Source organism: Lepidochelys kempii, chromosome 2, assembly GCF_965140265.1.
Source record: "Lepidochelys kempii isolate rLepKem1 chromosome 2, rLepKem1.hap2, whole genome shotgun sequence".
Taxonomy (NCBI): Eukaryota; Metazoa; Chordata; order Testudines; family Cheloniidae; genus Lepidochelys; species Lepidochelys kempii.
The window spans coordinates 158,679,972-158,705,009 of record NC_133257.1 but is presented as its reverse complement, the minus strand read 5'-3'; the positions used below and the strand labels follow the sequence as shown (position 1 = coordinate 158,705,009).

The window sequence follows — 25,038 nt, the reverse complement described above, 5'->3', positions numbered from 1 at the left end:
AACCTCCCTTGGAAGCCTATTCCAGAGTTCAACTACCCTGATAATAGACAGTTTTTCCTAATAGCTAATCTCAATCTCCCTTGCTGCAGATTAAACCCATTGCTTCTTGCTCTACCTTCAGTAGACATGGAGAACAATTGATCATCACCCTCTTTATAATAGCCCTTAACACATTGGAAGACCGTTGTCAGTCCTCTTTTCTCAAGACAATATACCCAGTTTTTTTTAACCTTTCCAGATAAGTCAGGATTTCTAAATCTTTTATCATTTTAGTTGTTCTCCTCTGGACTCCCTCCACTTTGTTCACTTTTTTCAGCAAGTGTGGCGCCCAGAACTGGACACAGTACTCCAGCTGAGGCCTTACCAGTGCTAACTTAGAGCAGAACAATTTCCTCCTGCGTTTTACATATGACATTCCTGCTGATACAGGCCAGAGTGTTGTTAGCTTTTTTTTTGCAACTGCATCACACTGTTGACTCACATTCTCTTTCTTATCCACTATAACTCCAAGTCCTTTTCTACAGTACTATTGCCTAGTCAGTTTTCTCCATTTCACAGTTGTAAAATATTTCGGATTGGGGATAGAAATTAATGATCACTTTATCATACTTTAATTTTAAAGAAACCATAGAGGAGGCTAGTAGGTGTAGAAAGAGTCTCAGCACAGCCTTTAGGAAAGTGCAAACAGTGTCCCCAAGTTTAAGTGGCTTTCACATGCCCAGCCTTTCTCAAACTGAATAGACAATTTTTAGATCTGTGACTCAGTTAATTCTCATGCATTTGATCAAGAGGTTCAAGCAGAATCAGATACATTATACCTGCCTACATAACAGTAGCCGCATTCTTCTCACCAGTAGTGCATGCAAAGTATAAGCTTTAAAATAGCCAGAACAATGAAGCTGTGTTTCAGTGAATTATTTTTAATGCTGGAGTGTTTTTGTAAAGATTTATCAGAGATGGACTTGCTACATAAACCAGTTTTTCAACTGTAGCATGATTAAACCAAAGTCATACAGTTTATTGCCGAAGTTCTCATCGTAATGTGCTTTTAAAACATTTTTATAAAGGCATTTTAGTTGAGCAAATTTACTGTTTAAAAATATAAGAAGGAAACTAACACGGTTTGGAAAGTGCACACGAAATCTCCAAACAGAAGCTGTCCAGAGAATGACATTTTAAGGCACATCATTTTCCAACTTGTATTACATAAAATGATTAGATCACATACATTTGTAAAATAGCATTTCATACAAGTATCTTCACCGCTCAGAGAGGCCAACTACCTCCTAATGCAGACTACACTCTTCCTATTTTTTTTTTTTTTTAACATTAGTAGGTTAATAGTGCAGCATAATAAACATAAAAAATCCTCTCTGGAGCGAAATTTGTAGAAAAGATCTCAAATATTTATGGATTTGATCTTTGTACAAAAGAGTAGGCCATAGATACACACTCAATAAATAGTGTCCGTGGAATTCCTCACAGACTACAAAGTATATTTCTTTCTACGAGAGAACACATTCAGAAGGGCCGTATTATCAGCTGGTGTAGACCAGCAGCAGCTCCACTAGCCTGAACAGAGCTATGCGGATTTACCAGCTGAAAAGCTGGTCCTTACAGCCTGATTCTTCACTGCTTTGCACTTTGGGAAGTCACTATTACCATACAAAATCCATCCTGACTTGGTAGCATTTCACACTCATTTTTCTCAGATGAAACTGACTAGACAAGGTGCAAGGAATCAGACCTATTATTTATACTTTATGGTTTAACTATTTGCTTAAATCATGAAGGTTACATTATGAAATTAAAGTGAAAAGAGCTAGGAAAATACCACTCGTAATGAATAGAGCCACATCTGCAGCTGGTATACCTTTGGGTAGCTGCATTGAAGTTAATGACACTACACCAATTGATAGCTGCTGAGGATCTTGCTCAATATCTGCACCAAATGGATATATTTTGCAACTCGAAAGTGCACAAGAAAGGTTATGGAGCTGAAATGAGGCAGACTATACACTCTTTGGGCCTATTTCTCCTGTCATCAATATTGGTGTAAATCAGGAGTAAATCCATGAAAGTCAATGAAGTTACAGTAGAGTAGGGCCTTGTCTACACTTGAAGTTTTTTCTTCACAGCAATGTCCATTACACATGTGAAAAAGATCTTTGTACAGACAGTTACACCTGCAAAAAAGGCCCTGTTTTTGTAGCTTATTTTGTTCAGGGAACTGATATAAGCTGTATCTTACACTAAGAGGGTTTGCCTGTACAGCTATAGCTACGCTGGCAAACCTTCATTAGTACACACAAGGAGAATTAGATGCTTTTTGTATAAATGTCTTTCTGTGATTTCTGTTGGTAAAATTCTGTTAACATTTGTTTGTTTGTTTTTTAATATCTCAGCAAACTATATTGGGCAGTGGTTCTCAAACTTTTGTACTGGTGACCCCTTTCACATAGCAAGCCTCTGAGTGCGACCCCCCAGATAAATTAAAAACACCTTTTAATATATTTAACACCATTATAAATGCTGGAGGCAAAGCAGGGCTTGGGGTGGAGGCTGACAGCTCACGACCCCCCATGTAATAACCTCACGACCCCCTGAGGGGTCCTGACCCTCAGGTTGAGAACCCCTGATATTGGGGCTACAGCCTGCAACACACACCAAAGCTTACAAACTCCTATTTTTTCCAGTTCCTGTTGTATTTGTATAGATGGTTTTGTTTACCCATCCTGTGTGCTATATCAATTTGCTAGAACAGGATGTGACACCATGAATTTATAAGACTACATATTCAAGAGTCCCCATCCTTGCATAAGCACAAACAGGCAAATCAGGGTTTGCAGGTATACACGGACGTTTGCATGTGTACAGATAGTTTGTGAGCACTTTTGAAAATGTAGCTTAGAGTCCAGGCCTCCTTACAGTGTCAATGTGTGATGCTCCATTCCTTACTGCTACAACATAGCAAGGAAATTTGCACAAAAGTAATAGGAAAAGAATGTTTTTAATAGAAAACCAGCATCTGGAAATGGAATCTGACTTATTCTGTTGTTCATTCTTAGGCATTATGCTGGGATACGACAGAACAATTGCTGCCTTTCTGGGACTATGAAAAATACCCTAAAAATATTGAGCCAGATTCACCAGAATGCCTTGGCTGCTTTGTGCCATTCTAGCGATGCAAACAGCCACCATGCTGGCTGAGTTGGCCAGTTAGGTTGCTCTTGCATCAGCAGAGCAGTGCTAAGCAGCCAGAGCCTATTGGTGAATGTGGCTCAAAAACATTCAGAATAAAGAACGGATTCTCCACTGCCTAGCATCTTGTATAGTCACTTACACCTGGGCACAATAGGTATAAAATGCTATGAAATCAAAATTCGCCACTTGGTTAACTGGGGAGAAGATTTTGTGGGTGTAATTGATTCTTCTAGGTGCAAGGCATTGGAGAATGTGGCCCAAAGTGTTTCTCTTGCTGTATAATGGGTCAGTCTAAGTGTGGCGTTCAGAAAGGATCCACATGCCTCATCACAGGGATGAGTAAAATTCCAGTAATCACGCCTATTAATAATACCCAGAACTATGGTTACAAAATATTTTCCCTGCACCAAAACAATAATAAAAATACATCATAATTTACTCAGTTCACAAAGAATTACACTGACATCAAATCATACACCTAGGTGCTAGACCTGCTATGGTTTCTAAGGACTTTATTCCAAGCAAGATGATATTCCCCATTCAGAGTAAGAATGGCTGGCTAGGTGGTCAATGTTGGGCTACAGGAGGACTGAAAGAAAACAGAACTACTAGATGGTTTGTGTACAATGAGCTGGTAATTTGAATCCAGTCCCTATGGAGTAGGTTATTTATCTACCTAGTTTTCTACATAATGTCCATTCTCATGGTATCTGAGCATCACCACTAGCAGCTAAGAGGCCACAGACAGAAAAAAGGTATAGGGCCAGCATTTCCGCAAGCTGCCACTTGTTTTATTTTTTGGGTGTCCAGTGTGTCTAAAGTTGGACACCCAAGCATGGAGGCAGCCAGAATTAGAAGCCACTTTTGAAAATCTGGGCCATAGAATCTGAAGTAACATCTGAGTTCTAGCTATAGGGTTAAAACTTTTAAAAGTGCCTAAGTGATTTAGGCGAGTAAGTCCCCTTTTTATGAGCTAATTAGGCATGTAGGGCCAGATTTTTAAAAGAATGTAGGTGCCTAAAGGTGCAGATAGGTGCCTAATAGGATTTTTAAAAGCACCTATGGGGACTATGACTATTTACACCGCCTGAGGATCTGCCTCACAGTCTTGGGATTGGGGCTATACTGAATATAATGTCACCACAGAGGAAGAAATTGTATATGAAGCTGCTAAACTAAGCCTGGAGCCATCTGACATGCACGGTTAGTTCAAGTCTTGCATGGAAATATAAAGTCCTTAGAGCCTTTCACTTGTACTTTATTTTCATACAGGGACTAATACAACTTTCCCTGGCTTCACTGAGGGTTGGATCAGGCTTGTAAGGAGAGGAGATCTGGTAGAATCTCAATGATCGTCATTTAGCAAAAAAAATGGAAAATAAAAACTCTAATTCCGAATATCTACAAATATATATATACAGTATAGCCAAAATGTCGGTATACAGTACTTACAAAATAGCAACATCCTGAGTCATCATGGCACCTATGCAATGTGTCAAAGGACACAGAAGATGACAGTATAGGGGAAAATCACTGTTCCCAAAAAATATCCAGAGAGGGTTATGTATAAATAGGAAGACTTAACAGATAATTTGGAAGACACCTAAGTCGCCAGATAAATCACCTATGTCTTCACTTTTGTGGGACTGAGGCTATTTGAACAAGAGCAGCTTAATTAAGAATATAAATGAGATGTTTAGGACCATGTAAATTATAATTCTATTCTATCTCTGTACATTCTTTAATTCCCAGCACCACTTAAAACAGATAACAAGGGTGAAATCCTGGCCGCATTGAAATCCACAGCAAAATTCCCATTCACTTCAGTGGGGCCAAGATTTCACCCCAAGAATTTACAATAGAGAATCAAAAAATCTACAATTAAATTAGCTTTTCACAATGATACAAAAATTCAACAGTAGGATAATATTTCTTCTTCAGCTTTCACATTTAATAAAGAGGCACTAATCTATTTCAACCGGAATAGATTTAGCAAGCAAGAGATTTAACCATTGGCCTCATATATAGCAATTTCACACAGCATGAATATTGATCTGCATTATTAATGTTACAGATGCAATGTATTGCCTTAATGATGTTTTATGGAAATATATGGCATAATTAAAACTATTTTTAATTTGAAAACCAACATCGGTTTCCCTTTTGAAAAGATTCTCATTATAGCCCTCAGAATTTATCTTTGTAACAGTTTAGATGAAAAATGGAGGCATCGTTATCAACTTGATTCAACCACATAAGTCCCTTTAATGTGAATGAGGAATTACTAGTGTATGTCCAGCAGAAAAGTAGACCCCAGTGTTTCTTTCTTTCTCTTTCTTTAAATGGTACAAGAAAAAGTCTCAATGCTTTGAGTTTCTCTCTCTCACTCTCTCTCTCTTTTTCCAGAGACTTTGTCCATTTTCGCTACACTTGTCTTCTGTTAGGTAAGTCCAGGCTCAAAGCTGTGTTTCTTCTTGTTCCAGAGAATGTGGAGGGATGTGACAAGATGATGGAAGAGATGCTAACTTTTGAAGTTTGGGATGTTGCAAAGGTTTTGGTCTATGAAAAGAGCGTCGGCTTTGTACACGCCTGGCTGCGGCAGATCTGTAGTGGGCTTGTGCGTTAAGCAAAGTTTTCTTCTCTTGGTTTTCCTTAGGGTTAGATTCCTCTAGCCTCTCTTGCATAGCTACAGAATTGTCTTGTTGTGAATTCACTGGCTCATAACTAGTTTCAGAACAATATCCTGAATTGACAGGTGGTTTGTTATTCGTATCTGAGACTGCTTTCCAATAGACTTCTGTTAGGTTTGGGTCATAAGAAGTCATGTGCTCTGAGATAGTAGAAAGAGTTGTATTTCCTCGGTTTTCCAGTGAAGAACAGCTTTGTGCCCAGGGCCTTTGAAGGCAAGATGGAATGAAGTGGAGGGGTTTCTCTGAAACAGAGGCATTTTGTTTTGCTTGGTCAGGTTTCCAAGGCAGCAGTTTCTCATCTGAGAAAGAGTATCCTGTCACTGCAGCACTATGGCTCGTGTCACCTACATTGGTAAAATTAAACACAGAAGTATGTAAATATTGACTTCTTGTACAAGCTTGATTTTCATTTGAAATATTGATTTCAGATCCATCCCTTTGCTGTTGCTATTTTGCTGAAGGTAATGTCTCTTTAGGAACGTAAATCTGTTCTCAGAGCCAGTGGGTTAAACTCTGCCCCCAACTCCCACCCTGTACAACCTTAGTGAAGCTAATGGAATTGCCCAGGGTGGAAGTCAAGAAAGAATTTAGCCCAGTGTTTGTCAAGTGCATCATCAGCCTGTTCCAGATTCTTAGGGGACAGTGCCATCATGTGGCCATTTAAATGTATTTCTTTTTATAAGCAATGTTGCCTTGAGTATTGAATTGTAAGGATCAGCTACGGAATTCTAAATAATTTGGGTTCCAATGCTATTTTTACACTGGAATGTTTTACCATATAAGATGCATTTAAAGGGATCATTGTAAGGTCTTTTCAATAAAGCTGAGGCTGCTTGGACCTTACTCTTTTTTAAACTTGTTTTAACCCATGTGACAAGTTACTTTTATCCAGCAAACTCACTCCCAGTTGCAACCTTGAGGGAAACCACAGTCAAAGTGCAGTGACTGTAAATATACCCCACAAATTTATCTGCACAAAAAGCCATTACATACCATTGTATTATTCTAAATTATAAACTCAGTAACAATCAAGGCAATAGAATGGAATAAAGGACAAAGGTTAATAGAAGTTTAGCAGGTCATAAGAGACAGAAGTCAATATTGTGCAATATATGTAAATATTTCCAATGAAAAAGAAAGTGTCAGATAGTTTCCATGTGAACAAGTGATGTGAGTGTCAGAGATACGTTTAAAGTCTGGGATAGCGTTTTTTATATGTTTAATCCACACAGTATTCCAATACTATTTCATTTATCTAGCAGTAACTCCAAATGGCTATTTTTTTAAATAATAAGAAGACTTATAATTGCAAATTGGCTAAACAAAACATAAGACCAAAAGACAGCTGAACTCCACTCCACTGGTGAAGAGGACACATCATACTTCACTACCTGGACCGAGCTAAAGGCATCACTGCTGCTCATCAGATATGAGCCATGATAAAAGGGAAATGTAACTTTCTCTTTTTACTCCATTTCAGATGACGACGAAACTCCATTGCAGTCAGGTTTCTGCACTGCTCAGAGCCAAGGAAAGTTTGCGTTCTGTGTTTCCTTTGAACTCAGGTGGCTAACGATCTCTTCCAAAGGCATGAAGCTAGAGTAAATGCACATGCCAGTCAGGCTCTAAATACGTACATATATTTTTTAGGACAATATTAATAGGAGGGTGTTTCCGGCTCATTTATTCGAATATGGTTCTCTCCTTCTCAGCTGGAAGCACCCTCAAGTTATCTAAATAATTCAGTTGCTGGTTCAGAGATGACACTAGGCCTTGTCTTTGTGTTTAATTATTCCACCATAGACCATGCCCATGTTTATTGTGTTTTGTTGCTAAATCTCTGCATTGCCTAGGTTTTGTGTTATAATGACTGAATTGTGACCTAAGCCATCCCATTTACAGCAATGACTGTGCCGGTTATAGAAATGTCTCAAACTGTGGGCTGATTTTGTGTTGGGGGATTAAAGTGAAACTAAAATATTCATTTCACATGTGGCTGAATTCAGATTTGAACTGATAACCTGTAGAGGTGACAACTTACTGTCTTGAGCAACTACATTAAAATATTACTTAAAGTTTAAAAATAAGGTAAAGCTTTCTATAAATACACAACTTAAAACTCAACTCAAAACCCTAAGGATGTATTCTTCACACAATGCACAGTCAACCTGTGGAACTCACTGCCAGGGGATGTTGTGAAAGCCAAAACTATAACTGGATTCAAAAAACAAGTAAGTTAGTTCACGGAGAATTGGTCCATCACTGGCTATTAGCCAAGATGGTCAGGGATGCAACCCCATGCTCTGAGTGTCCCTAGCCTCTGACTGCCAGAAGCTGGGAGTGGACAACAGGGGATGGCTCAGTCAATAATTGCCTGTTCTGTTCATTCCCTCTGAAACACTTGGCATTGACCACCGTCCTAAGAGAGGATATTGGGCTAGGTGGACCATTGATACGACCCAGTATGGCCATTCTTATGGTGAAATGAATGTCAGTGCTCTAATAAAAATGGGGGGGGTCTAACTTCCCCAAGGTGTTGCCCCTTATGTAGTCATCACCACCTATACAAAGTAAATGCAATGTTTATAGCAAGCTGTACCTGATTTTTAAACTTTATCTTAAGTAATGTATTGCTGTGGCTATTAGTATTATTTATTAGTTGTGGCTAAATGCTCCAGCTTCATTAGGCTAGGCACTGTACAAACACATAAAGATGAGGCCCACTTGAAGTTACTGAAGACAAGAGTTTATCACTTTAGGAGATATTAGGTTAAATCTGAATTCAGTCTCATGTGATGTGACTTCAGCGGGAGTTTCATCCCTATAGCAATGGGCAGAATTGGTCCCACAATATAAATAGTTTGATTAAGCCATACAACAGAATAAAACCAGGAAAAACAAATAGTACATAACCTACAAGTGCGTGAAATGTTTTTGGTTTTAAAATAGCACAAGAAATGTTGAAACCCAGACAAAGGTCTGGTGTAGACCAAGCAGCTGTGATGATTTACACCAGCAAGGGATCTGGCCCTAAACATATAAAGATAACCAATTTTCTTTAAAAGTACGAGTTTCAAACTGGAGCCGAATAGCAGATGTTCAGATGCAGAAAAATCAAGGAAGAGAAAGATACTTGAAAAAGACAAAAAAAGACAAGGAAAGCTGTCAGGAGGCCAGAACCGACAGAGAGACTGATTAAAAATAAAAATGAAGGTCAATTTTAAAATATTACATATGCGTTGTTTCTGGGAGGAAAGCTCTGGGTCGCTCTTCTGGGCCATCTGCTAGCAAAAAGGAATCTACAGATTTATTGCTGAGGCGAAATGGGGTGAGTCGTCTGAAGTTGTTTGGAGAATACGGTAACTGTACTCGGGCCCTTTGTGATGGTACTACAGAATCTTCATCAGATAACCATGGAGGGAACTTCATGTAGATACTTTGATCATCATCAGCTGAAAATACTGGATTATCAATTCCTACAAAAGTTTATGAGTGATAAATTCAGTTGGAAAATAACATAACTGGCAGCAAATAGGATCTTTAGCCCAGGAATATGGCCATAATGTAATAAAACATAAACAAATATAGTTTTTCAACTTTCTGATCACATGCCTGGTTACTGCTGGTCATTTTGCTATTTTAAAAGTCTCAGTTGATTAAAAAACAAATCAAACAAACCGACAAAAGACCTATCATTGGCAGTTATGGCTGAAGGCTCTGCCGACAGAAAAACCTAAATGCACAGTTTATCCAAACAAATTGATTGGATTTAAATCAATCATACCAAATATGCTCAGTTCTAGTTTGTTGTAAAATGTACCAATTTAAAAATTAAACATATTTGAAAGATTGATACCTAGGGCTAGACTGACCAGCTGTTTTGCATCACCCCAGTAATGCAAAGGAGATTCACGCCTGGATTAACTAGCCCATTAAGACAGGTTTATGGCTTTTTGGCATCACTACAGCAGCACAACGAAGTCAGAGGATACTGGTAAATTTGGCTCCCCAGTCTCCTAGAACTTATAGTGTAAACCCACATAGTAAGAGTATATAACAGGATGGGGGTCTGATTCTCCTCTGACAATCAATAATTCCACTGAAGTCAGTGGATTTACAGTAGTGTAAAATGTGTGCAAGAGGAGAAACAGGCCAAAACAGTCAAAAGTACCATTTTTGTATGTGTGGAAACAGGTAACAAAGCCCTTTTAAAACAAATATCAAATCTGCACGTGGTGAACCGTAAAATAACATTTTAAAAATCACAGTCTAGGTCCTGTTTGAAACCTCATTCTTTTCTGGAGCATTAATAGCTACTTTATATGCACCCTAAACACAGTATCCCTCGGGTTGCGGTGTATTAGAACAGTTCTATCAGAATGAGTTTGGTTATATTCAAATGAATCCAACAGAAGTATTATACTACACTGCACCTTCACATAGCCTGCACGTGCCACGTGTTACAGAAAACAAACTACTATGTTGTGAGTCCTATTGGACCGGGATTAGAGAGAGGGAAAATTAACACATTTTAAAACCGTAAACATTATCTAAAATAGCTTCTTCTAGACATGAACATGTCACTGTTTTAAAATCTGATGTCTTTGAACTTTCCAAGGCTGGAAGCAAGAGCTGCGTGTCCCACTGGAAAGCTGGCAATCTCCAGTGATGGAAAGACCCTGCTTCTAGCTCTGCAGGGTCACTAGAATAATATTGGAATTTAAATTTATACTGGACTAACTATTGCCAGTTCTGGGCCCCAGGACACAGTAATTTTGGGGAGAGACATTCCTCATCAAGAGGAAACGAAGAAAACATATTTGAGTCAAGTTGACGTATATATTCCTGACAAAGCAGAAATCAATTCAAAATGGCTGAATACTGGCTGACTTGGAAAATCAGGACAACTCTAGAATAATTTTTTCCTGTCTCTAGAAGTGATCAGTCATTTCACAGCCAGGTTATGCAGTCATGACCACAACCTTTGTCAATATCATCAGTAGAAAGCTATTAACAAAAAATCCAATAAACTGCTTTGTAATTGAAGAAAATTCTGCATTTATAATCTATTTTCTTACCAGAGGTAGCATCTGTGCAATTCTGCTTAGTGACATTAGCTAAAAAGTCAACTCCTTTGCCCGTATGCAGAGATTCATAATTTTCTTCTGGATCAGAAAATTCCACATCTGGAAGAAAATATAAAAAAAATCAGTGTGCACTAGAGATTCCTAAAAGATTTGACCCAAAGTGTTATTTGGTAGCTTCTTGATGCTAGTGTGAGTATTAAAGATTTGTATAGTAAATCTTCAATGTAAATCTGGGTAAACGTACGTTTTGAAAGCAATCATTGTACCTTTAGAACTAAATTCTGTACACATCTAATTTCCAGTTTATCAGGTCACTAATATTTGATTCCTGGTTCACTCCTGCATCAGTATCTTGTGCTGTAATTATGTTTACTTTTCCAAACTAAAGGGGATTGGGCTAGATGAGTACTTGGATAGGAGAGCTGCAGGAAAAGCTTACAAACTGCAGCAAGTGCTGATTCAGAAAGTGGCCCTTTTCCTGCTTACCCCAGTGCTGAAAGGAAGCTGGAGCATAGCGTCAGGGGTCTCTGTGCTGCTCGAGGCGCTCTCTTTCAAATGGGATACAAAATGGAGGTCCTGACAACTTGTGGTAATTGAAGATCCCACTGCATTTTCATAAAGGGGTTAATACCAGTGTCCTGGATCATTTCAAACTTGGTTAATTAATTCCTGCCAATCTACACTCCCCCCTGCAGTGGCTATGATGTTCTTTCCCACCTCTCAACCCAAACCACTATGTAGTGCTGCTGTATGTGGTTAAACACCTGCTGTGTTTTCCCCCCAGAGGCAGCTCCATATCAGTGGCAGGTGAAATGATCCCCCTACATTAAATCCCTTATCAACCCCTCTATGGAAAATGCCTTAACACAGGAGTGATGGAAGGCCTAATTAGTTAATGTTTGGGAAACACTTTAAGATCAAAGGAGCTATAAAAGTATAAATATTATTCAGCCAATATATTGCTGCTGGCAATAAAAATAAATGCTAATAAACTGATAGAGAGCAAATACCTGAGCTCAGAGTTTCTGCAGACCGTAGTTTCTACCTCCCACACCCACACGATTCCTTTTTGAAAGCTAGGAGGAAAATTCTGACACCCCTCCCTCACTACTTCACAGCCCTCTTTAAAATCAGCAGGGTTGCATGGGTAACTGAGGAAAGAATTTAACTCAATGCCTTATAATAACTTGCCATGGCAGGTGGCATCAGATGCAACTTACTGTGATGGACTCCAGCAAGTGCAACAGCACCTGCAAAGAGACAGCTGAAACTCAGATCAAAGGATCTTTTTCTTTAAATGCAAAATTGAAAGTGCAAGTTTTTTTCTTTCCTTTTTTTGTTAGGGACACTCCCAACGCTAGTAAGCCCAAAGTTAGATTTGCAAGGCCAAATTCTGTGCTGTAGTCACTGGGGTTGCATTTAGGGTCAGCACAATATTTGGCTATACTGTCTTTCCATTCATGTACATGTTATGCTGGCTTCCTGTTCCAGCCTGCTTGCTCTGCTTTCAGAGAAAGTACTGATATTTACAAGATGCCTGGGCAAGTCATGATGGGCGCATGTACGTACCCGTGGGATCACAAAGAAAGCCATTGCCATAGTTAGCTGTAGCATGTCATGAGTCAGTAGCTGACATTTTATCTATGTTGTGGCCTTCTTTATGATGGCCTCCAATTATTTTTAGGATTTCAAGATTTTAAACATTGGTTTTGTTAATGTTAGTTAGTTATAAAGTAGGTTAAATTTCAGCTTGTCACCAAGTTGTCTATGAAAATATATTTATTTTTTAAATGTTGATTACTTCCTTCCAAACGCATCTGTTTTAGGCACGGAGAGGGGGAAATGTGACATGGGTAGTAGTACATTTGTTAATGTCAACTTAGTTTTTTTTCCTGCCATGAAATTTCACAAGAACACTCTTCTTCCAACAAAATACAAGCTGATTAAAAAAAATCTGGTTAACTACTGTTTGACAGTGCAATTACCTTTTTCCTTCAAAGTAAAATCTTGCACTGGATTTTCGGAAGGTATTTTTCCATTTGGTATGGCATTACTAGTTCTCTGAAAAAGTAAAACATTTCAAGTTACCTCAGACAGCGATCGCCATGCAGGACATATTGTAGATACAGAGAGCCTGATTTCCCAGCTTTCTGCCAATGAAATGGAGTTCACCAACATAATACTGGAATAATGCAGTGGTGACCATGCCTAGATATTTTAAGCCTTTATTTTGTTTTTGCATAGAACTCCCATTGACGTTAGTGCAGACACACAACTCTATTAGTGGTACGTGGCAGCGTTTCCTAATCCTTTTGCAATTAGTCAGGTTGGATTTGTCCCTCCTTCCTCCATGCAGGAGAAGCTGGAGTTTCATTGCCTCAAACCATCAGCTCCCTTGAGTTCCAGCAACTTCCATGGAGACCCGAGCCAACCCTTCTGGCACCGTGCTTGTTGGACCTGGAATCCCCTCACGTCCAAAAGAAGGGTCCCACAGTGCAGAGGGAAATGGCGGGTACGTTCCGCAAGATTGGTGAGGGTATAATGCCACCTCCCAGTGCTGCCCCTCAACTCATCCCACATTTTGATCTCTCCCCTGGCTTGGGTCTTAATCGCCAGTACTCCCTCTGAGGAGCTTCCACGGGGAAGAGATTGATGCTGGGAGCTGAAACTACCCTATGCTTCCTCTAGAGCACCAGGCCTTTTGTCTGGGTAAATGGCAGGTGAGACCTGGCCCTAAGTGCATTCCCCTTACCCTTTTTTGGCCCCGGTCCCTCTTGTGGTTTTTGTTGAGCTTTTTGGGGTGGTTTATTCCTAGTTTGGTACTCTTGAAAGACTCTAAGCGCTTCCTCATTGTCCTGTGGAAAATCTCCTTGTCTTGTTTTTCGTCTTCATTCTGAATGATCTCATGCCGACTGTACAGATGTATGTGCTGTAGCCAGGAAGATAAGAGAACATTTATTTATATAGAAATGCAAACTGGGGCTCAGCACCAAGGCAACTGTCAAAAACAACTGATTCCAAAAAACAATTAATTACAAGTCAACACACTAACAGGATCCCAGGTAGTTAATTATTTCCTTCTTACATAGAAGTATGGTAATTTGAAAAATATTGATTGAAAGTCATTCAGATTAATCACACTGGCTAGAACAGGTCTGGATCAAACCGCTCCGACTTCCTTCAGTTCACATGCTTCATTTCACCCTCACCCACCCACTTAGCTTTCAGGCCATCAACAACCCACCAGCAGAACAGATCTGGGGCCCAATTCTGCAATCTTCTCTCATTTGAGCAGTGCCATTGAAATCAGTTATAGGGACTGCTCACATGATTAAAGGTATGCAGGATCAGAGCCCATCTTCAGTCAATGATTGATTTTGCAGATTTGTCCTTTGATTTTGAGTTTCCCACCAATTTTCTGCATTTTGTTTCTTCTGGCTGCCAAATGAAAACCTGGTGATCACTGCAGCTGTGCTCTTACCTCTTGTCTGGGTTTGTAAAGGTACTGCTGCAGCGTGTGGTGAGTGACGGTATCCTCTGTATCTCGTATGCTTTTTCTCCTCTGCTCTAAGGCTTGCATATCAAGACAAACCGAGCTGGCGTTTTCTCTCCTGAAGCAGAATATTAAAATACATACAACATTTTTCTAGATCACTAACTGGAGGGAAAAAAGTATGCACTACAATATATTTAAACATGAAGGTAAGTGTGGATGGGATAAAAACAAGTAAACATCATCATGGGTCAAGTGTAGTCTAGAGTGAGTGGGCACAACTCTGGTGGTAGCCTCCGGGCAGATTCAGCAACAACATCAGTGATCATGTAATTTGGTCAGGAAAAGCAGGTAAATGACAAATTAGTGCAACTTGCAACAATTTAGCATTGATTGATCATCTGCTTTATCTGATAAACTTATGCCTGTTTGCTTCTTTTACTCTTACATCCCATCCTTGTGCACCTGCAGGATGGAAGGTCTATTAATCTAGCTAAGTGGTTCCCACACTGTGGGGTCCCCAGACCTTTGGGTGGTCTGCTATGGGTTATGCGGGGGTCTGTTCCTTGAGACAGGGCCAGAACCTGCCAGAACAGCTTTCTGGCACTTTTGCTGCATGGAGGACACCGTTTTTCTCACACACTGTGCATGGGAGGTCATGCTGGTGGGGGCGTCCTGGTCATGCCAGTACTTGCCCATTCAGGACTACACGCTCCCTGTGAGGGTTTAGTAGTACTTTTTCTGCCACAGATGTCAAGACTCACAACACTCACAATTAATACCCACATTTAGGGGAAACAGAAATTCAGATAAAGGTACGTGTATAGGGTTTCAGGACTCTATGGCGAAGCTGAGAACTGAGCCCCTGAAATAACTGAGACCAGTGAACTAAACTTTGTGTGTGTATTTTTGGAGGTGCCAAAACGAACCGAACTAATAGAGTAATAATGACATGAAACTTATGTATAAATAATGAAAGGGGTCTGGGACATTTAGTCAGGTGCCAAAGAGATCCTTGGCAGAAAGAACTTTGGGAACCGCTGAGCTAGGTCATCCATCCTTATGCTATTAGTCACACTCGTTTTCTATACCCGGGGAATACCTAATTCAGTAGTACTTGACCGCTTACATCTGTGGTCAGACCAATTTGCATCTCATGAGTAGCCGATGCCACTGTTTACATCACAGTTAAATTTATGCCAATAAATGTTATGTGCCATTTGTTTCTCACAAATGTGTGAATTTTTCTTTCCTAAAGGGTGAAAAGGTGACTTGAGACTAAACCTCTTGAATTTGCCCAGTAGTGAATACTGTAGGCAAGACCCATGTACGCTGCAGAAAGTTGGACCAATATTGTCCTGCATATCTCTATAGTTTTTGTGGCATGCCTGTGTACCAGATGGGAAATTTGGTGTCAACTGCAGGAATATTCAAACAAGGAGATTTTTGTTGAATTAAATATGCAAATGATAATACAATTGGTATAGTCTCTTCTGTGTTGTTTATGTTAGTATTGCATGCTTTTTCTTTTTTTTACTCTGCCCCTATGTTTTTCATATGCCACAGATGTTTGTATTGACAATGCATAACTGCAGGGCAGAAGCTATCAGAGGAGAAGCTGGAGGTTTCGGCAGCAGCTGAGGGGACAGAAGAGGCCAAGTTCTACCATCCTTATTCAGCCCCAGTACTCCTCGAGTAGATCCACTGAAATCAGTGGGTCTACTCAAGAAGTAAGGTCCTACTTGTGACAGATTTTGCAGCATCTTTGGGGACCAATGTATTAAATCTATTAAATATTTACATCTGATTGTGTTCTGCTCCATGGGGGAGAGTTAGCACAGCTCCTCCAGGAACTAAAAAACACAATGGGGTGATCACCCTGGGGATTGTAAACAACTCCAGAGAAACACCGTACACCGTCCTCTGAGGTGTTTGCATATACTGGTTCAAACTAGGTTTCCCAGAGACCCAAACAAAGAAAGGGCTTTGGATATAAAAAGGCTGAATTTGAACTAACACAGAGCCTTATTTTCATTCAGCAAACGGACACTATCATCTGTCCAAGGGAGGGGTGGGGCAGAGCAACCCTTGGCTTACTAGGGCTTTGGCTTACTGGGGCCCATAAGACTGATGGGTGACCTCTGGTAAGGTGTTAGCATGCATATAGGAACGTTTATTGTTTTTATGTTTTCCCTGTAATGCCTTTACCCTAACAATAAATGTATTTTGTTTTATGAAGGCTAGTTGGTCACTGTGTTGTAGCCCCTGGAGAAAGGTTAACAACAGGTGCTGGACCCCAGTCAGACCTGCTGGGGAAATCAAACTGCAGTGCAGAGGACCATGAACCTAAACCCCTCATCTGGAGTGAGAGAGATGCAGAGCTCCACCCTTGAGATATGATGGCTGGGAGCCTGAAACCTTATGTGGGAGCCTTCGAATAAGAGCATGGTGCGTGTGTGTCAAAGGTGCAGTTAAACTCTGAAACTGTGACACTGTGGAAGCATCTGGCCCAAGGTATGGGAAGCAGTTTGGTATTAAGGGATAAGCACATTAATAGCTAGAGACAATTTGCATTTTTTCAATGAAAGTTTTGAATTGAAACATGGGATTTCAATATCTGTGATTTTTTGTGTGGAAACTTCATTTTCATCATTTTTTTCCCAAAATGAAAATTTTCAACAATTATGAAATTTTGCAAAAATGTCTGTTTTTAAATTTTAGGGAAAATACCACTTTCTCGTTTAAAAAGAATCCTCCCCCTCCCCCATACTTTCTTCCACTAACATTTTTCAGCAAATGGGCGTACCTTTTTTCAACCAGCACTATAAGCAGCATGTTTCTGCGGGAATAGTGCTGTCCACACTGGCGCTTTTGTTGGTGACACTTATGTTTTTTTCACACACCTGACTGACAAAAGTTTTGCCGACAAAAAGTACTAGTGTAGACAAAGCCTTAGTTTCACCAATAGCCGGCTGCTAAAAGTATAGGGCCAGCTTTATCGATACATTGCAACTAATTCACCACTCTGCAATTCAAAGCAGCCATAAATCTGGTTTAACTGGCAGGTTGTACCCAGTTTACAGCTGCTTTACATAATGGAAGTGACACAAACTGCTGAAGCATACCAGGAAATATGTCTCATAATTTACAAAAAAAAAGAAAAAGAAAGAAAGTTTACAACATTTAAAAAATGAATTCTGAACAACAATTCTATGGTAAAGGGTGGATTCTGTGGCTCTGGTATCACGTAACACACAAGGCTCTGGCTACAGGGAGGGATACAAAACTCTATGAATGATAATCCCCTGTTCTTACACACTGGAACTTTCTGAAAAATTCACCCATAGGGATAAAATTTTCATGCTCGGTCTCTGACCAAAGGAGATTTTAGTTTGGAAGGTTTGTGTAAAATCATTTAGCTGCTTCTGATTTCCGCAAAGGTGAAAAAATGACTATATATGTAATCTCCAGTAGGAGGAGGAATATAGGCATCGACTCTATGGGTGCTCCATGGTTAGCTCCAGAGAAAAAATGGTGAGCACCCACCGGCAGCTCCCCTATCAGCTCTCCCCACGCTCCTAGCGCCTCCTACCCGCTGGTGGGCCCCGCAGATCAGTGCGTTCCCCCCTCCCCACATCTCCTGCCCACTGCGATCAGCTGTTTCGCGGAAGGCAGGAGGCGCTGCGGGGAAGAGGGAGGAGTAAGGATGCAGCATGCTTGGGGGAGGGAGCAGAACTGGGTTGGAAGAGGCGGGGTTAGGGTGGAACGGTGGTGGGAAGTGACAAGGTGGGGGTGGGGCCTTGGGGCAGAGCTGGGGGTCAAGCACCCCCCGGCACTTTAGAAAGTTGGCACCTGTGAGGAGGATGCTAATATACTTCCTTTGTTATCAGCCATTGAAGCCACTCCGTGGAGAGAGGTGTATATACTAGTTCAAACTGGATTCTTCATGAACCAAGAAGAGAGTGACCAGATGTCCTGATTTTATAGGGACTGTCCTGATATTTGGGGCTTTGTCTTATATAGGTGCCTATTACCCCCCACCTGCTGTCCTGATTTTTCACAGTTGCTGTCTGGTCACCCTAACCAAGAAAGACAAAGAAAGGATTTTTGGATAAATAGCCTGGTTGTAAACTGGCTCAGGGCCTTCTTCCTGATCCAGCAAATGGACAGAACCCCTGGTCCATGGAGAGCCCTAGCCTTTTGGGAAGGAGTTGGAAGAAGTAGGCCTACTGCAGCCCCATAAGACTGGGGGCCTGTTCTGAGCTGAAGCTGTGGTGAGTTGTAACCACAAGGAATCCCCTTGGGTGGGGGTTTGAAGGACTGCTCCTGCCAGAGTCCATGTTAGGGCCGGGGTGAACCCTTATTAGCATGCGTGTAGGTTCTTTATTTGTTTTTAATATGTTTCCTCTGTAATGCTTTTTACCTAAAGAATAAAATGGGCTTGCACAGAAAGAACAGTGTGGCGTACCCGTCACTGTTGAAAATCACTCTGTTATCAGTATCAGAAGAGAAAGCAACCAAGTCAGCAGGGGAGTATGTGACACTCATTTTGTACTGGGGTAAACACCAATTTTTGTATTTAATCATATATAACTCAAAAATTAAACAAAAATAGTCCCTAAAAAAAGTTACTTACAGTAAACAGGAGACAGAGTTTTCTACAGTACTTGGTCGAGGAGTGCTGAAGTCCACGTTGACCATGTTGTCAGTACTTGAAGAACGAATAAAAGCCAGGGAACCTCTACGCTCTCCCTGTTCACAGAAACAAATAAGGTGCATGACAGCTTAATGGTAGGGCTTTCAGTCAAAGGGTATATGATGTTAACACAGCTATACCCAGGACTAAACTGCATAACATAAAAAAAGATGGCATCATTTTTGAAGCTTCTGTAGGCAAATGGCACATAAATACAACTTTCTCCTGGTTCTTTTGTAACAGAAATAAGGTCTCTTTTTTTTCACGTGGTTTATTTCCCTGGGGCAAAAGTCAACCTTGTACAGAGGGCCAGCCCAAAGCCACTCCACTTAAATCACACTTAACGGCCCTAATTTGAAGACTTAAAGGGACGTTATACACTTTCTCCTTATCTTCTGCAAATTGTACCCTGCACCTCTAAAAGCCCTCAGTGAGAGTCACAAAAAGTTTGAATTCCTCTTTCCACTATATAAAGGGTTACTTTCAAGAATGGACAACATTTTTCATCTAACACCTTGTCAGTCACCTGCAAACATCTACCTATTTAGGTTCTTATATTGGCACCCATATCTGTGCTAGCTGAACACCTTCCAAGATATGACAGCAGTAATTCTTTCTTTCTTCCCAGAAAGAAAGAACCAAATGTTTGATTAGTCATTAAATGTATGCATGCACGAGGAACTAAAGCTAAATTGAAAAGCTTTGCTTTCACTTTTGCATGGTGATACAAAAGTGAATTCCTGTGAAACTTTGGTCTCCCGTGTTCGCCAGTGTCCCCTGCTACTTGACATTTTCATTGTTCTGGTGGACTGTAGCTAGTGAGTGAAGTCATGCTCCCAGAAGGAGAAAAATTTCTCTGGTAGTGAGGGGCAATCCCACATATGGCTTTAAATTGCAGCACAGAGATCTTGGACTTGATTCTATGTTTCAATGAGCGGTGAACAGAACACCTGTGGAAAAATAGTTCTCCCACTGACAGAAGTACATTATTCTTAAGATCAAAGCTAATGTATTGTGATTTTGTCAGCTATAGCTCTATCATGACCATTTTACATGTCCATGCACAGAAAAGGAATCAAGAAAGCTTAAACACGGTTGTAACACGGCGTGCTGAGCCAGAAGCTCACTTAACACCCTGTCACTCATCTCCCTGCCAGTTTATATTAATTGAGCTCTGATTGAAAAACAAGCAGTTGGCAGAGGAGGCCAATTAACTGAGTGGCAATACAGCTGAGAGGCTAATAGGGTGGAAGTATTCCCAGCAGTTAGGCAGACAGGAGGGAAGCCTTGGAGAGAGTAGGGTGCCTGAAGGAAGGAACAACTAGGCAGGACTGGGTGCTGTTCAAACTACTAGTGTACCTTTCCCCAGAAAGCAAGTGGGGAAGCTGGCTATTGATTGTAAATGTAATATATAATAGAGCACAGTGGTGGTTAAGAAGACCTGGAGTGGCTGCGGTCAGTTACTGAGGCTGGAAAGGACACTCAGGAGACCTGTGACAACGGTGAAGAAAACCTATGTTCCGTGCTGTACAATCACCTATGCATAATTTATAGTAATCTGTGTTCTAAGCAATTTGGAACCGTTCCATGGCATTAGAAAAATCACTGTGACATCTGAAAATAGAAACACCTACATAAATATTACAGTGAAAAGGAAATCAGATATTTAAGGTACCTGACTATGAGGTTCATAATTATATTACTGCTAGAACTATTACTGATTGAAGCATGAAATGTTTTTTAAATGATACCCATGACACTTAAATGCATGAAATGAGGCTACAGATATTTCTGGTCACAGGTAGAAATGTCCTTTTGTGGATATTCATCTGCAGTTATACTTCTGGAGGCCTTTCTGTGTGTAAAAAGAAAAGGAGGACTTGTGGCACCTTAGAGACTAACAAATATATTTGAGCACAAGCTTTCGTGAGCTACAGCTCACTTCATCGGATGCATTCAGTGGAAAATACAGTGGGGAGATTTATATACACAGAGAACACGAAACAATGGGTGTTACCATACACACTGTAACATGAGTGATGAGGTAAGGTGAGCTATTACCAGCAGGAAAGCGGGGCGGGGGGAACCTTTTTCTAGTGATAATCAAGGTGGGCCATTTCCAGCAGTTGACAAGAATTGGAATTAATTTGCAAACTGGATACAATTAACTTAGGCTTGAATAAAGACTGGGAGTGGATGGGTCATTACACAAAGTAAAACTATTTCCCCATGTTTATTCCTCCCCCCCACCCCCTGCCGCGCTGTTCTTCAAACATTCTTGTCAACTGCTGGAAATGGCCCACCTTGATTATCTCTACAAAAGGTCCCCCCCCACTCCCACCTGATCACTCTCGTTACAGTGTGTATGGTAACACCCATTGTTTCATGTTCTCTGTGTTTATAAATCTCCCCACTGTATTTTCCACTGAATGCATCCGATGAAGAGAGCTGTAGCTCATGAAAGCTTATGCTCAAATACATTTTTTAGTCTCTAAGGTGCCACAAGTCCTCCTTTTCTTTTTGCGGATACAGACTAACACGGCTGCTATTCTGAAACCTTTCTGTGTGTGATAACTAGAACAAGACACTTTGACCTAAGCTCTTAGTCTAGATGAGGTTCTAGCTATTAGTTGAAGACTGCCTATGTGCCATAGGAGTGCGGATCAACAAAGCCTTCTTGCTCAATATCGAGACTAACGGGGTAGGCTGGGGAGAACAACAAGGAAATTTTCTGGCCTGCTGGTATCCAGAGATTGGTAGGAATTTGAGAGGCCAGCTGTTCTCAGACTGTGGTGTCTGGATTCCTTCCTGGTGTTCCGCAGAATTAAACAATTAGAGAACCAACAAATACATAGTAGAGCAGGAAGAGCTGGTCCAAAAAAAAAGACTGTTGTCTTGTGACATGGCTCACAAAATGAAAAAGCTTGGGAACCATTCCAAAAGATTTTGGATTTTGCCCACGAGTAACACTGAATTTGCTGGTGGAGCAAAAACGTTTTGTGTTTTGGTGTTAGTTTTTTGGAAAGCTAATGAACCAAAAAACCAACCAACCAACCAAACAAAAAACCAGCTCTTTTTCAACCTTGTAGTTCATTTGGCTACAAAAATAAGCTCCACCTTGAGGCTAGCCCCCAGATGCTCTCAGTCTGCAGCTGCCATCTGCACTGCTTACTCTAATGCTAATTTCTGAACAAGTCATCATTGGAAAGCACACTATTGCTTCAGCCACAGCTTGTTTAATTATTCACAGGGAGCCAGATTCTGCCACCTTTACACATGCTGACTAGCACATGCTCACTTGCATAATTCCCATGAAACCATGGTACTACGCAACGCATGCCGAGGCAGAAGCCAAACTCCTAAATGACACCTACCAGAAGAGAACTTTGACATATACAGGACCCAGTGGCACTGAGGAATTTAGAGGTAATACAACGAACCACAATCACATAAATAGGTAAGAATGGGACACAATGCACTTCAAATACCATTTCACCATAAAAGTAGATTTGCTTTTGATTCAGCGCTCCTAATACATGGAAGTTGAGAAATGTTGCAATATTTAAAACAAAGAAATATGATGTTACAGTGTGTAAGATAAGATGTTTAAAAGTACCTCAGCCACATAGCTAATAGCATCCTTCAGGTTGAGCTCATGGAAAATATTAAGAATCTGGTCTCTTGATTTTTGAGCAGACCTTCTCATCAGTACTTTACTGAGGATTTTCCGATCAAAATTGGACCACCTAGTGATTTAAACAAACATTTTTAACGGCAGCAATCAATTTAAATGATAATTAGCATTTTTAGTTTTGCTTGAACAGCTGTTCCTTTGAGTTAAGCATTGTTATACACCTTATCGGATAATAAACACAGGGAAATATGTTTTGTTGCTTTATTTAAAGCACATTTGGAAAAGCCTTATATGGAGTTACACAATTCACAACAAACTTTTGAGAGTTGCAACTACCAGGCACAGCTACTGCAGTAAGAGGTTTGTGATTAGAATATACAAAATGGTTCTAGTTTCCAAATAAATAGGATATGCCATGCATCAGGGAATAATGCCATTTTAATTTTCTACTTATGACTCTTCGATTGTATCTTTAAGAGCCTTTAGGAAACCTCACAGTAAAAGTTAAAAATCTCTTTCTTTCTACGTAAAAGAGTTTATCTTCAGTAATGGGTGATTTTTTACCCAATGTCTTGTAGGTTGGCCCCACTGAGAAGACACTGCATGCCCCCCGGTGAATTATTCTCAGATATTGAGGTGGTGCCTGTTCTCAGTAACTTTGAGATTGCACTTATTCAGGAGATCTTGGTCACCAAAGCTAACAGTTAGCCAAGTATCTAGGTTAGGTCGGGCCTTTCCTCCTTTTTCAGGGAGACCCCCCCCTCCTAATCAAAGTGGTCAGGTTCTGTCTGGCCTGCAACTTTAGAAAGCTTCAACTTCATCACCATCACAGCCAACACGCCATGTCTGAGGAAATGTTCTCTTATTTTCTCATCGTCAGAAATTCATTCCCAATACCCAAACCCAGGACAGGATTCCTTGTTACCCAAGGGAAAATGGGTATTCTCTATATGAGACCCCTCCTAAAAACGTCATTGTATGAACAAACAGAAATCTCTCTTTACTCTGCTACGTTAAGGAGCGTTAAATATTATCTTAGGTGTACAAATGTAATCTATTATGATGGAACAAACCCTAACACATGACATTTGTACAGATTCCCGAGTTTCCAGATTCCCTCAAAGCTGGTTTGGACAATGCTCTGCTCAAACTTCTGGTCTCTCCATGCTCTCTATTTCAGTCCTACTGCAGCAGTGCTAAACTGAACAGAGGGGAAAGAGAGAGTTTGCTTTAAGGCCATGGCTGAAAGGATTTTCCATCCTCAAGTAGCACTATAAGGGTATGTCTACACTACGGAATAAGGTCGAATTTATAGAAGTCGGTTTTTTAGAAATCGGTTTTATATATTCGAGTGTGTGTGTCCCCACAGAAAATGCTCTAAGTGCATTAAGTGCATTAACTCGGCGGAGTGCTTCCACAGTACCGAGGCTAGAGTCGACTTCCGGAGCATTGCACTGTGGGTAGCTATCCCACAGTTCCCGCAGTCTCCGCTGCCCATTGGAATTCTGGGTTGAGATCCCAATGCCTGATGGGGCTAAAACATTGTACCATCTTCTGCCGAGCAGCCATGAGATGTGGATGGCATGCAGTCCTTCTGCACCGTCTGCTGCCAGCCAAAGATGTAAAAGATAGATGGAGTGGGTCAAAACAAGAAATAGACCAGATTTGTTTTGTACTCATTTGCTTCCCCCCCTCCCCTGTCTAGGGGACTCATTCTTCTAGGTCACACTGCAGTCACTCACAGAGAAGGTGCAGCGAGGTAAATCTAGCCATGTATCAATCAGAGGCCAGGCTAACCTTCTTGTTCCAATAAGAACGATAACTTAGGTGCACCATTTCTTATTGGAACCCTCCGTGAAGTCCTGCCTGAAATACTCCTTGATGTAAAGACACCCCCTTTGTTGATTTTAGCTCCCTGAAGCCAACCCTGTAAGCCGTGTCGTCAGTCGCCCCTCCCTCCGTCAGAGCAACGGCAGACAATCGTTCCGCGCCTTTTTTCTGTGCGGACGCCATACCAAGGCAAGCATGGAGGCGGCTCAGCTCACTTTGGCAATTAGGAGTACATTAAACACCACACGCATTATCCAGCAGTATATGCAGCACCAGAACCTGGCAAAGCGATACCGGGCGAGGAGGCGACGTCAGCGCGGTCACGTGAGTGATCAGGACATGGACACAGATTTCTCTGAAAGCATGGGCCCTGCCAATGCATGCATCATGGTGCTAATGGGGCA

At 40.8% G+C, this 25,038-nt stretch overlaps 1 protein-coding gene across 2 annotated transcripts in view; it reads right to left on the bottom strand.

The window, feature by feature from the left end:
• Positions 1 to 904: 904 nt before the first annotated feature.
• SLC9A3 (solute carrier family 9 member A3) overlaps positions 905 to 25,038 on the bottom strand; it is a 78,662-nt gene continuing 54,528 nt past the window's right edge. The window contains exons 10-17 of one of the 2 annotated variants that reach the window (XM_073332595.1): positions 22,787 to 22,916; positions 19,111 to 19,226; positions 14,463 to 14,592; positions 13,734 to 13,910; positions 12,967 to 13,042; positions 10,973 to 11,080; positions 9,127 to 9,370; positions 905 to 6,238 (exon numbers count right to left, since the gene is read on the bottom strand). In XM_073332595.1, the coding sequence (XP_073188696.1) occupies positions 6,235 to 6,238; positions 9,127 to 9,370; positions 10,973 to 11,080; positions 12,967 to 13,042; positions 13,734 to 13,910; positions 14,463 to 14,592; positions 19,111 to 19,226; positions 22,787 to 22,916 (985 nt within the window). In that variant the 3' untranslated portion in view covers positions 905 to 6,234. Of the gene's footprint in view, positions 6,239 to 9,122; positions 9,371 to 10,972; positions 11,081 to 12,966; positions 13,043 to 13,733; positions 13,911 to 14,462; positions 14,593 to 19,110; positions 19,227 to 22,786; positions 22,917 to 25,038 lie in introns of those variants that run through there. The other variant, XM_073332596.1, reaches the window with a different exon arrangement.